Source organism: Hibiscus syriacus, unplaced genomic scaffold (genome assembly GCF_006381635.1).
Source record: "Hibiscus syriacus cultivar Baekdansim isolate YM2019G1 unplaced genomic scaffold, ASM638163v2 tig00110109_pilon, whole genome shotgun sequence".
Lineage (NCBI taxonomy): Eukaryota > Viridiplantae > Streptophyta > Magnoliopsida > Malvales > Malvaceae > Hibiscus > Hibiscus syriacus.
In genome coordinates, this window is record NW_024062593.1 from 536,399 (window position 1) to 550,900 (window position 14,502).

General features: G+C 34.0%; 2 protein-coding genes across 2 annotated transcripts; one reads left to right on the top strand and one right to left on the bottom strand.

Moving 5' to 3' along the window:
• The first annotated feature begins 5,460 nt into the window (after positions 1 to 5,460).
• LOC120214900 (root phototropism protein 3-like) lies at positions 5,461 to 8,464 on the top strand. Its single transcript, XM_039212698.1, is given in 6 exon segments — positions 5,461 to 5,842; positions 5,997 to 6,066; positions 6,168 to 6,528; positions 6,531 to 6,794; positions 6,797 to 7,467; positions 7,736 to 8,464. Coding segments are annotated over 6 exon segments (2,028 nt in total). The 5' UTR covers positions 5,461 to 5,729; the 3' UTR covers positions 8,285 to 8,464.
• A 3,648-nt stretch (positions 8,465 to 12,112) lies between these two features.
• Positions 12,113 to 14,502, bottom strand: LOC120215032 (transcription factor bHLH143-like). The gene is made up of 4 exons (XM_039212832.1): positions 14,380 to 14,502; positions 13,738 to 14,015; positions 12,697 to 13,636; positions 12,113 to 12,606 (listed from the first exon to the last, which is right to left on the bottom strand). Exons 1-3 carry the CDS (start codon positions 14,500 to 14,502, stop codon positions 12,877 to 12,879), a joined length of 1,161 nt encoding a protein of 386 aa, XP_039068763.1. The 3' UTR covers positions 12,113 to 12,606; positions 12,697 to 12,876.

Consider the following 14,502-nt stretch of genomic DNA (forward strand, 5'->3'; position numbering starts at 1 on the left):
GAGCAAAGACCTATCTGACCCATTATTAACAATATAATCATATAAATATCCAATGCCAATGGAGATCCTTGCCCTTTTGAGGTCCAATCTAAATTGGACCTAATCATTACATATCCAATTGAAAAAGAAGGAAACCTAACTTCATCTCTAACAATGATTTAGGGTGTGTTTGGGTGGGAGAATGTGAGATTCTCATAGGAATGAAATCCACATTTCTCCGTTTAGTTGACCGGGAATATCATTTTCGATAATCTTACATTACCAATAGTAGATTTACGTTACCAACAAGGAGAGGAGACATTCACGTGAGGGAGACAATGGTGTGATCCGTGGCTCCTTTCCCACCATTGCCTTCGCCATCACTTTCACTCACAAGTTTCACTTCTCTACGACCAACAATTATTTAATAAAAATTATTGATAAATAAAATATACGCTAAGAAATTATGTAAATTAAATTATTATAGATTATGATTCGTTCGACGATGTCCAGAGTTAAAAGAAACATTCAAGGTTGTTTAAGTATTCATATTAAGTATGTTCAATCAAATTAAATCAATTGACATAATACTCAACATGATTTAATAAAAAAACACAATAATATAAATAATCAAATATTTCAAAATTTATATTAAAATATAAATGTTTTATTATATAAAATATAATTATAACAGAATAAAAAAATCAGTCAATAAATACATATGAATTGCCCGTTCAGCTCAGTTGGTAGAGCACAAGACTCTTAATCTTGTGGTCGTGAGATCGAGTCCCACGGAAGGTATTTCATAATTTAGAGGTCTCCCACCGAAACTGCTCTCAATTTGATGTTAAGGACAGTATACTATCCTACCTCCCCTTACCCTATTACCTAGGGGAATAAGCTAAATTTTATGTCAATAAATAATATTCCTTTTGCAGCACCGCTGATTCCTTGCCCATGCCCAAAGCTCACCCTCAAAATTTATATCAATTCTGCCATCTGGGGCCTGCCTTCCTGCCATGGGTGGTTGGTCCTAGGGTATATTCGGTTCGGTTTGGTTCGGTTTTTTATCAAAAATTAAACCGAACCGAAATAAACTGATTTTCAATATTTAAACCGAAATCGAATAGTTAAAAAACCGAAAAAATCGAAATCGGTTTTTTTGGTTCGGTTCGGTTTTTTTAAAGGTTCGGGTTTTTCGGTTCGGTTCGGTTCGATTTATCGGTTTTTTAATAAAAAATCACTTGTAACTATAATTTTTTTTTACAAAAATTGCCTATTCGGTTCAATATGGAACAAATGGGTTCCATATGAAAAACCCGAACCGAACCGAATCAAAAAAATGAAGCCTTTAAACCGAACCGAAACCGAATCGTTTAAAGCCAAACCAAACCGAACCGAACCGTTTTTAACACTAACGTTTAAGTTTAACTGCAATTATGTCACTCCGTCGTTAATAGCTTAACGGCACAATGACATTGCATCTTTGTACCGTGACATGGCTCCCTCACCAAAACGATGTCGTTTTGGCATGACTGTAACGCTAAAAACCCAAAACGAGTAGTTTTGTTTGAGAAAATTTAATAAAATTGTGCATTTGAGGGGATTTGAACTCAAGACATTTTGAAATAAAAATTAAAACTTAACCACTATGCCAACTTAAATTTTTAATATAATTATACAAACATAATATACATAACATGAGTCAACATTCCAAAAGTTATTTTCTACAATAACCCATGAAATTATAAAAATTCTAAAAAAATACCTTAAAATCCATAAAATCTCAAAAAATCTTAAATTTTTAAAAATCCCAAAAAAACATTAACTGGTTGTCCCTTGTTCCCATATGTAATGGGGTAAGGGGGAGGTAAGATAGTAGGTTGTCCCCAACACTAGGTTGAGAGCAGCTTCCGTAGGAGACCTCCGAATTATGAAATACCATCCATGAGACTCGATCCCACGACCTCAAAATTAAGAATCTTATGCTCTACCAACTGAGCTGGATGGTCATTTCCAAAAAAAACATTAACTCTAAATCGTAATCCCTAAAAATCATAAGATTCATTTTTTTTAGAATGATTTTAGGGATTACCAAAAAATCATAAAATCCCTACAAAAAATAAATCTTATGATTTTTAGGAATTATGATTTAGAGTTTATGCTTTTTTTGAAATTTTTAAGAATTTAGGATTTTTTGAGATTTTCTAAAATTTAAGATACTTTTTGAGAAACTTAATAATTTCATGGGTTTTTAGAATGTAAATTTTGGAATTTAAGATGTCATGTCATTGTGCTATTAAGCCATTAATGGTAGAGTGACATAATTGCAGTTAAATTTAAACGTTAGTATTAAAAATAAAAAAATAAAACGTTGGTGGCATAAGCGAGTCCTAGCCTAAATGTGAGTAATATTTGAAGTAGTTTACCCTTTATTTTTTAATTTTGATAAGATCAAAAAAATTGAAAAATATGTAGAATTATATTATAATAATTATCTCTAAATGTAATATATATATTATAATTACCCGAACAGAGTTTTTTTTAATCTTAAACTCAATTTTAGTCCGACTTAATCCCAACTCTCATTCACAAACGTGCACATACCTATCTCAAATCTAAATTAAAAAAAATCTTACCGTATATAATTAATTCAAATTAAAATATATCGAATTTACATATTTTAGTTATATATAATTCTAAGTATAAATCTTAAAACAAACATAAATATTAAAAAAAAAACTTGATCAAATTGTATGGGTGAGAATTGGTGGTGGGCCAATTTCATAAATTAATTTTTTTTGGATTTGTCAAAATGACCAACTAAATCACAATGCGATCGATAATTCGCAACGCGATCTCCGGTATCGCAAATCAGTTTCCAGATTCTACGCGCGAATACTATCTTTTTAGAGAAAATTCTTAAGAAACAAATGCAATACCACCAGTCGTTGCGATTTTGGACTATCGCAACGAATAAATCGCAACGCGAACTTCGACTATCGCAACGAATTTGGAATAAATCGCAACGCGAACTTCGACCACGACCACGACCCGAGACGGACGGCGGCGGCGCGCGAGAGTCCCCCTTGTTCTCTATCACTCAACAAGGAAGTGGGAAAGCCAAGCCTTAAATACCATTCCCAATAGTGTTTCCAATACTATGTGGGATTGAGCATTACCAACACTTGTTCCCAATACTATGTTGGATTGAGCCTTAAATAGTGATATTATTTTTGAATGTTTTGCTTAAAATTGCAATAATCGCGATTGATTGTAGATTGACTTTTAATTATGATATATTTAATCGTATAATACTAATGCAATTGGTTGCTGATTTAGTTGTTTTAAGGTGCATGATTGTTAATTATTTCCTGAATAATCACATTGTATTGGAAACAAGTGTTGGTAATGCTCAATCCCACATAGTATTGGAAACACTATTGGGAATGGTATTTAAGGCTTGGCTTTCCCACTTCCTTGTTGAGTGATAGAGAACAAGGGGGACTCTCGCGCGCCGCCGCCGTCGCCGTCTCGTCTCGGGTCGTGGTAATGGTAATGGTAATGGTAATATGTGTCTTCGACACGTCCGCGCGAATACTATATTTTTAGAGAAAATTCTTGAGAAACAAATGCAATACCACTAGTCGTTGCGATTTTGGACTATCGCAACGAATTTGAAATAAATCGCAACGCGAACTTAGACTATCGCAACGAATTTGGAATAAATCAGACAAGGCTCTAAAAATAAAATAAGGAATTGCAATAATAAAGGAACAGTGGTCTGTGGTAGAAACATCAGACAAGGCTCTTTTGGGGACGCCGTGAAATCAGCTATGAATTTTCATTGTCCATTAATAATATAATGAACAAAAATGAATTCTTTTAACGCTTTTTTATATGACTATGTTTCTAATACGGTGGCAGGGCACTACAATTTGAAACAAAAAGGATAATATATATTTTCAACTTTTTTAACCAATTGATAACATAAACTCTGTAAATGTAATTATTCGATCTCAAGAACTCCAGAAAGAACAACATTTTCTTTTACAGACCACTTAATGTTTAAAAGTTGCATTAGCCTCGATTATATTCAACATCGAATCGAATCATACCTTTAAATGAGAGACAAAACTCTCTTAAAACTGTTTTGTCCATCCTCAAAACTTGGATATAAAACTTATTGAATGAATATCGAACTCCTCACTGGTCAAGGTCCGAACAAACATCGGTTCAAATGAAGTTGTAGGACTAAGCTAATTAAGGTCCACTTGATGGAAAGATAGGAACAATGGCCTCAGCATCCATTGGCCTCATTCTCCTTAATTGCATCCATCACCCTCTCATTGACCAATTATGGAAAATAGCAGCATGGTAATTAGTGCCTCTAAACTAGTTTGTTCATGGATTAGGGGAAATGATCACCTCAGCTTTAATATACGGTTAAAAAAGGTGCTATCGATTTTATTATTATTTAATTAATAAAATCGGTCAAAAATTATTGAAAACATTATTATTTCTACCGATTTTATATTATTGGTGTTTTATTGGTTTTATTATTTTTCTATAACTAAAAAAATGCGCTACCGGTTTTATTATTATTTAAATAATAAAACCGGTAAAAAATTACCGGAAGCATTATTTTTTCTACCGGTTTTGTTATTGTTGGGCACTTTACCGGAAATGTTAAAAAAGCATTGATGTTTTAGGTATAAATAATAATGTTTTGGGTAATTTTTTACATTTTTTTTATTTAAATAATAACAAAACCGATAACGTTTTTTTTAGTTGTATATTAAGGGTGTCGCATTGTAGAAGTTCCCTGGATTAGGTCTAGGATGGATATGAGCCTGAATTTGACGAATTTTGATTTGATTTTATTAGGTCGAGTTTATTTTTTTAATTTGAGTTCAGGTTGAGTTTAATTTTTAGGATGAAAAATATTCGATTAAACTTAAAAATAATATAATTATATCTTATATATTTAGGGACAATTATAATAATATTCATATCTTTCTATATTTCTAATTTGATCTTTATTTTATCGAATAAAATTAAAATATATATTTATTTATCAGATCAAGTCGGATTAGTGTGAATTTATCTCAAACGGTAAGTAGAATGAAATCATCTTAAACTCAGATCAGATTAGATTTCATATGAAGAATATATTTTTTTCGAGTGAGATGAGGTTAATCGTAAACTTGACCTATTCCTGTCCCTGTCCTTGATTGAGTCTAATCATAATTTATATTTTTATATAATATTTAAATTATTTATAATTTTAAGTAAAGATAATTATAATTTATATTCTAAGCATTTGTCAAATACATTTTTGTGTTAAGTAAACTCAGCTCAAGTCTCTGTCAAACTGAAGAATGTTTTCCCTTCCTTTTTAATTTCCCGTGTCTTTTTCTTTATTTAAAAATTGGAGAAAAAGAAATAAAATAAAATGAAGAACACTAAGATACTAAACTGCTGCCCATTACTTCACAGCCTGTAAGCAAAGAAAAAGGCTTGAAAATCCGTGAGAAACCCGATAATTTCAATATAATTCCAATCCTCCCACGTGGGATTCTTCCTTCTCATTCCCCTCAGTAGCTCTCTCTTTGTTCTTCTTCTTCTTCTTCTTCAATCCTTTCTTTCTGTATTATTTTGTTGTTTTCGTCTCCTCCTACGACCGAGCCAAAAAATAAAGAAAACCCAGTTCGAATTCATAGTTGTCCTCTAGTTTTTTTTTCTTCGATATGTGGGAATCAGAGACTGAATCGGTTAGAGGGAGAGAGTATAGCAATGGTGTTCTTAGCTCCAGTAAACATGGCCTCAAAACTGATGGCTTTGAGCTTAGAGGCCAGTCCTGGTATATGTTCATGGAATTCACATATTTTTTAATTTTACTTTTCTGGGATTTTCCTTTTGTTACTGGGGTTGCACTTTGCATGTGAAATACCTTTTTGACCATATTATGTGTGTGTGTGTGTGTTCAAATATCTGAATTTGCTTTTTTTTTCCAGGTATGTTGCTACTGATATTCCAAGTGACCTTCTAGTTCAAGTTGGAGAGATCAATTTTCATTTACACAAGGTATTTGTTGAACTGCTTAAATGGTTTCCTTTCAATTTCTTTGAGTTCTTAAAGCCATATTTTCTCACTGTATTTTCTCTCTCAAATTCTGGGGAAAGTAGTATCCCATGCTTTCCCGTAGTGGAAAAGTGAATAGGCTTATATATGAATCAAACAACCCAGAGTTGAACAAAATTGCTTTTGAAGATCTTCCTGGAGGACCCGAGGCATTCGAGTTAGCAGCCAAATTCTGCTATGGAATCGCCGTCGATTTAACAGCGGAGAACATATCTGGTTTACGATGTTCTGCAGAGTATCTTGAGATGACAGAGGATTTGGAAGAGGGCAATCTGATTTTCAAAACCGAAGCTTTTCTCAGTTACGTGGTGTTATCTTCATGGAGGGACTCGATACTCGTCTTGAAAAGCTGCGAGGAGCTCACGCCGTGGGCGGAGAATCTCCAAGTTGTGAGGAGGTGCAGCGAGTGATAGCTTGGAAGGCTTGCGCCAATCCGAAAGGGATCAAATGGGCGTATACAGGGAAACCAAGTAAGGTTTCGAGCCCGAAATGGAGTGATTTGAAGGAGTGTAGTCCCAGTAGGAGTCAGCCTGTACCTCCTGATTGGTGGTTTGAGGATGTTTCTATCCTCAGGATCGATCACTTTGTCAGGGTTGTTACCGCGATCAAGGTGAAGGGAATGCGGTTCGAATTGATCGGGGCGTCGATAATGCATTACGCGGCAAAATGGCTTCGGGTTTGATAAAAGATGGTCAGGGTCAGGGGCCAGCAGATGATATGATGAGCATTAGCAGCAATAGTAATAGCAGTTGCGGAAGCAGTAGTTGGAAAGGTGGACTTCATATGATTGTAGCTGGAACAAAGGATGAAACTCCTTCGATTCAGGCCAAAGATCAACGGATGATCATCGAGAGTCTGATTAGCATAATCCCGCCACAGAAAGATAGTGTTTCCTGCAGTTTTCTTCTTCGGCTTTTGCGGATTGCGAACATGCTGAAGGTGGCACCGGCTTTGGTAACCGAATTGGAGAAGCAGGTCGGGATGCAATTCGAACAAGCTACGCTGGCAGATCTTCTCATTCCTTCTTACAATAAAGGTGAAACCATGTACGATGTGGACCTTGTTCAGAGACTGTTGGAACATTTCCTTGTTCAAGAACAGACAGAAAGTTCCAGCCCAAGTAGACCGCCTTTTTCGGACAAACACATGTATGAAGGAACACTGAGGGGAAATAATCCGAATGCCAAGATGAGAGTTGCCAGGCTTGTTGATAGTTATCTTACAGAGGTTTCGAGAGATCGAAACCTGTCGCTAACGAAGTTTCAGGTACTCGCTGAAGCTTTGCCCGAGTCTGCAAGGACCTGCGATGATGGTCTTTATCGAGCTATTGATTCATATCTTAAGGTAATCTCCTCATTCCTATTGCATATGGTAATATCATCGAGATCATATGATTGCTTGAGGCAATGTAGGTAGTGATATCAATGTAAAATTTTGACAATGGTTCATCGAATTGATAGCATTGAAGGAAGCTTCCTTTCTCAAATCCGCACTTAGTGTCTCAGCAATAGTTTCGGAGTTTCATCCAACAGTTTTGTTTTAAGATTGTGATGAGTCCATGGATTCAACATGAATTTATTCTCATTTGTGGGTTAACAATATTCAATCGCAGGCTCACCCGACACTCTCTGAGCATGAAAGGAAGCGACTCTGCCGTGTAATGGACTGCCAAAAGCTCTCGATCGATGCCTGCCTGCATGCTGCTCAAAACGAACGGCTCCCTCTGCGGATTGTCGTTCAAGTTCTCTTCTCAGAGCAAGTGAAAATAAGTAATGCATTGTCCAACAGCACACTCAAAGATCCTGCAGAAACTCAATACCAGCCATTGATACCGAACCACAAGACATTACTTGAAACTACCCCGCAATCTTTCCAAGAAGGATGGTCGGCCGCCAAGAAGGACATTAACACACTCAAATTTGAGCTCGAGAGCGTCAAGGCCAAGTACCTCGAGCTCCAAAACGACATGGAGAACTTGCAACGACAATTCGATAAGATGTCGAAGCAGAAACAAACATCCGCGTGGACCACTGGATGGAAGAAACTTAGCAAACTCACCAAGATGACTACCGTAGAAAACCACGACATCGGACCTCAAATGTCGACCGCAACAGAACAGACTAGAAAGACACCGAGAAGATGGCGAAACTCGATTTCGTAAAGAAGGGTGCCCTAAAAGTTAACTCTACATGTTCATCCTATTTTGTTTAATTTTTTTTTCATGTTTTGCAGTAATTACCACGACAAATAAAAGAAAAACCACCATGAAACAATAACTTGATATTGTCATTCAAAATTTGTTCAGTGTTTGTGTGTGAATCCACCGATTTGGTCAGTGTGACCGATCCATTGTTATCTAATATCATTATCTCTTGCGATTTCGAATTAATATACACATTTCGAAATGGTATAATTTCGAAATTCATCCTTAACATTTGTTTAAATAATCATTCGACTAACTATTTTCATCCTATCCGTGTTCCGGATAACGTTCAATTAATCATACGAACAATCAAACAGCAATGATTCTTTCTTCATGCAGGGATAAGGATAGGAAGTGTCAATAATTTAGTCATCCCTATGATAGAGATAAAGGATATGGTACAAAATTAGACCAACACCAGAATATCACACATGTGAGTAGTTCAAGGCCAACAAAACAACTAAGCCCCACCATCAAAATGAATTTGAATAGAACACGCCTAACTTTGTATGAAATTCTCTCGATTCTTTTTCCCGATTAATTAGAGATTTATCAAAATAATTTAATTTTGTATTCTTAAAATTTTATAATTCCGTAATTTTAAAATTTAATATAACTTTCTAAAAGTTTATACTGCTAATATAAACATACGTACATTATCGTAACTAACATCATTGTTTAATGAAAAAATTATGGATATTAAAAATTTGTTTTTAATACACGTATAAATATAATCAAAATTAATTATTGTATTATAAATTTAAATACGAAAATTCAAAGTTTCGAAATATTTATTTTTCATATAAAAAAAAACCTTTCTTTCATAAACATGCAAGCGAACATGGAATGGATATGACAACAAGAATGAGAGTGAACAACAATTTTGTCTAACTCAATAATGTGACTTGATATATTGGTCTTTCGAACTTTATAAAATTTTACTCTTTATATTTATTTACGTATTTGTTAATAATACTAATTAGTGTATCATTTATTTTTTTTCGTTTTTATTGATCATCGACGATACTAATTTTAATATTAATTGTTAACTGTCGGTATTGATTTTTAATAAATATGTCTAATATGTCATATTTTCATTTACCTATATGACATGATTTTTCTGCCTGTTGACATGTTTTTCGGTCGTTTAGCATTTTTTAATTTATCTTTTTCTAAGGATTGATTTGACATCACCACGACTAATTAACATTACTCTTATATGATATCTTGTTGATTTTCCCTTCTTTGGACGTTCGATTGGATTTGGATACTCGACTTGCGTTCGTAGATAACTTTTCACGTCGTTTGAGTCTAATTTGCGGTTTATCGGTGGTATTTCAGTAACCTAATTTTCTTTTGTGGTTCGTTTGCCGATGCAATCAGATCTATTTATATCGATCTTTGTTTGAATTTCTTAGTCATGTTTTTAATATTTCCTTGTATGGTCCTTATTTGATCTTAAGTTGCTAGTTTTGTTCCAATGATTTAGAAATTGTCCTAATTACGTGTTTAATTGACGATTGTAATTGTTAATCTTCGTTGTAATTTATGATATTTCTTATTTGAATAGAATTATTGACTTCTATAAAAAAAAATAACTATGAGTAACGAGGAATAAACAATTATAGAATAATAATTTATAAATTTATAAATAAAATTAAAAATGACTTATGAGAATATCTCAAGTCTTAAAATCTTAAATACATATATATAATTATACGAACACAGTAACTCTAAGTGAATTAAATTTTATCAAATTATTAAAATAATTATTATATTTATTACTTAATAATTTGATAAATTTAGTAATTCTTTTATAATTTTTAAAAACATTATAATTAAAACAAATATACAAGCATATATTAATGACTTCCAGCGGTATTTTACCCTAATATAAAATATATAGAGATAAATGTATACAAAGATAGACCTAGAGGAGGATGAGTGAGGGTAGTCATTCCTTGTAAAACAAATTCTAAATATTTTTATATTTTCTAGTGAAAATATATTTTCATACCCGAAAACAAAGGCTAGGCTATCTAACCCTACAGTTTTAGGTAATGAGAAATAAAAGAAACGATGCATTGAACCAACAAAGGGATAACTATGGATTAGGTTGGATTAATTTTTATTTATTTAAATTTGATTGGAGCGTAATATTTATAATTTGATCTAATTTGAGGTGAGATAAATCATTAAGAAATCAACACCCATAATCAAGGCAAAAGTTCCCATATAATGCTACACGGAATTTTTAATTTCCAAACTAAAGTGTTCATCCGATTAATTCCTCAAATGAGGTGTTTTCTACAATAAATTTGAGATCTCTCGGCGTCTTCAGGGTTAACCAGATTTTTTGGTGGGATCTCCCGGTGTCTTCAGGGTGTTGGATTGATTGTGTTTTCTACGGTAGATTTGGGATTTCTCGGCGTCTTCAGGGTGAACCAGATTTTTTTTACTCTTGCTTGGATCTCTAGGCGTCTTTAGTTGAAATCCATGAAAAAATTTGACATTTTTACACAAATATCACATTAACATAAATTAATTACTTGTTAGGCACTGTTTAAGAATATTTTACAAATCAAGCAAATTTTTAAATACTTTCTATAAAATTAATCATATTTTGTTAGTATTTTATTTAATTATTTAATTATTTTATTTAATTATTTAATTTTTTTGCAGTTATAAAATGGAAAGTGGTCATTGAATAATTATATTCGGATTTTTCGACTTTTAAACTTTTCTCTCGGCTATAAATACGCTCTCAACACGTGGATATCTATACTGAAACGACGACATTCTTCTAGTTTAGAGGATTGATGTGAATGTTTACAGGTTGAGAGCATATTTACAGCCGAGAGAAAAGTTTAGTCGAGAAATAAGAATATAATTATTCAAGGACCACTTTCTATTTTATAACTGCAAAAAAATAAAATAAAATAATAAAATAATTAATACAAAATATGATTAAATTTATAGAAAGTATTTAAAAATTTGCTAGATCCGTAAAATATTCTTAAACAGTACTTAACAAGTAATTAATTTATGTTAATGTGATATTTGTGTAAAAAGCCAAATTTTTTCATGGATTCAATTAAAGACGCCTAGAGATCCCAATAAACAATTCAAAAAATTGATTAACCCTGAAGACGCCGAGAGATCTCAAATTTACTGTAAAAAACACTCCATTTGAGGAATTAATCGAATAAACACTTTAGTTTGGGAATTAAAAATTCCCTGTAGCATTATATGGAAACTTTGGCCAATAAATCAACCCACGACTTAATTTAAATAAACAAAAATTATTTTCACTTTATTCTTTTAAATAAAAATCAACGCTCGATCTGATATAAATATAAACATTTTCATTTTCAGTAGATTTAGTTTGATATATTTGTTATTTAGTTTGTTTTTAAATTGTTTAATAACGTGACAAGAGATAATATTCATAATTATTAATAGGGCGGTTTTGTAAAAGAATTGTGATTATATTATAATATTCTGAACCAAATCTGATATTATAAATTGATTGAAGTAAAGGGTAAATTCATCGACTTTAATACCATTAAAATATACAGATAAAATAATCGCTAGACGGTTATAGATTTAGTTTTGTAAATTTTATCTATTTTTCCCATAATTTTCCTTTTTTTTAATTAAATTATATTATAAATATAGTTTTGTTTATTTATTTTTTTTAATTAAATGATATTAGAATATGTAATTCAAAATTTTGAATATTTAAATTTTTGTATATATTTTTTTAAATTAATAATTTCCAACACTAAAGAAATCGTGAACAAATATTATACTTTCACACAAACCACTGAAAACGACAGTACAACAAACAGTCATGGTTTGGAGATCAAGCTCAACCAGTCATGGCTCCAATTATTAATACAAAAACATCATCAAATTACACAACAAAAACCAGACACATCATAAACACGTTCTACAAGGACCAGACACTTAAGAACAACTCACGTGAAGGGGGGGGGGGAGAGCCAGATTCTTTCGCTAAGGAAAACCAGACACCATGGGAAGTTTGTCTTCATACTTGTAGGGGAAGATTGAAAGAAAATATCAAACATGATGTGTTGTTCTCAAGGTAATAAAAGAGACGGGAACGGGATCGGGTAGCGGGACACAGTTCCACCTAACGCGCATGCACTATACTACATCCATGGCCATGGGGGGGGGGGGGCTTGTTTTTACAGCACACACCACACTACTAGCAGCTTCTTCCCCCATGCGTTCAAAGCATCGGTGACTTGCTTTTACTATCAAACACAATCATTTCAGGTCAACAAACAGAACCCTAAACCTACTTTAATCAAAATAGCAAATAGCATAGCTTGCCCCCCCCCCACCTCTTTAAGGCTCCTTGAGAAAGTAAAAAAGATGACAAAACGGGTCGGCCCCATGGAAGAAAAGGCGTGTTTAGTGATTTCAAATTCATCAATCATTCGAGCTGAGACTTTGGTTATTTTCAGCCATCTTTTCCCACCACATTGTGCAGTTGGCATACTTACAAAGGAAGGAGTGCAAACCTAGTACTGGTTCACTCCTAAAGTTTCGGCTTCGACCTTTAAGGACTTCAAGTAGTCTATAGAGTCATCGAGGACCAACAACGGGTTCTTTCCTTTAGCACCAGGTATTATGCCTTCCAGGATTTTTAGCGTCGTGCGAATCTTATCCTTTACCAACTGTTCATTATGCAAAGTTTCCTCTTCGTGATTCGGTCCAATGGCATAGCTTGACTCTGCATCACTATCATACTCGTGAGAGCCTTCATCCACAATTATCGGTTGCTTATTCCCATCATTCAAAAGCTTTTGCCTTTTGTTTGAACCATTAGAACTGGCAACTTGTTCCATTACATCATAATCATGATCTTGATCCTCATAGTTTCGCTTAATTCCAATCGGAGAGTGAGCCGTGCTCGTTACATCATCATCGTCGTCATCATCACCATAATCATCATCATCATCTTCTTCATCAGAGTAAAGCAAAGCATTAAGTTCTTCCGTATCTTCATGCATCTCACTCTCGTCGGCACCCAAATGGTTCTCATCGTATTCCTCCTGTAAAGCTGGTGGGGTCGGAATGAGACTATCTGTTTTAACCGCTTGCCCTTCATGGAAATCAAGAGAAGAAGCTACCTCAGTGGTGGCAGTCATTTCATACTTGTATGGAGGTCGAAAAAGGCCATAAATTAACCTTGTCTGACTGCCCGACTGATCAAAAATTACCAGCCCTTTCTGCGATGAGCCAGGGACCAAATTAGCTGTAGCCCTCCCCCGTGCCCATTAGTAAACATGAATTTCTGTTCATTGAGATATGAACCAGAAGAGGGCAATGAAGTCGGGAAACTGGGATAGAACAGCTGAAGAAACTCGTGGGGATTATACTTTTGTTCCGCTTTTAGTACAGAAATATCAGCCGGACCTGGCATTGCAATATTTGCAGGAAGCAAAAGTGTGCCATGATCTTTACAGGGAACCGCAGAACCCGGTTTTGATATACTCGCAGGAAGCATGCGACTGCCAGGATTTATATATGCAGGCAAGCATTCTGGCTGCCTGGGGTCTAATGATGCGTTCATGCAACGTAAGTCGGGCAGTTGCCAAGAAGAATGCTGAGGGAAAAGACAAGAATTGTTGGTCCGAACCATACAACTAGAACACTCCTGCGGATCACAAAAAGAAACGGCTTTTTTATCACATGAAAACGGAACAATAAATTAATAACAACGAAAAACAAGATGTGGTTAGTGGTATCAACATACCAGGTAATGGACAATGCTCAATCCCGTATATTAAACTTTTAAATGCTTTTTTAACGAACAAATTTTGAACAGAACAACTTATAAATTCCAGCTTGATAATACACAACGGAAATGGAATCAATCTACGTAACGGGCTTAAGTAAATGACGGAAGTACTCAGCCTGCGAGAACAGCAAAATTGGCAAGACATCAATTTAAACATGCCATTCATAAAAAATACCAATACAAAGATTTAAAAGAAAATGAAACTAAAATTTAAACTAACCTGACAATCCTCCATTGGTTGAAAGCATGCAATTACTCTAACTACAATCGTTGGTTTTCCGGCAATTCCATTTTCATGTTTTAATGCTCTAAACCTTGTTTGACTAGCTGCTTGGCACACCAT

Excerpts from the sequence above, each read along its gene's own strand:
- LOC120215032 (XM_039212832.1), bottom strand. The coding sequence starts at position 14,502 with ATGGTGTGCCAAGCAGCTAGTCAAACAAGGTTTAGAGCATTAAAACAT. Across the intron at positions 14,016-14,379 it reads AACCAATGGAGGATTGTCAG|GAGTGTTCTAGTTGTATGGT; the intron begins GTTAGTTTAAAT and ends TGTGATCCGCAG. Across the intron at positions 13,637-13,737 it reads GTACTAAAAGCGGAACAAAA|ATGGGCACGGGGGAGGGCTA; the intron begins GTATAATCCCCA and ends TCATGTTTACTA.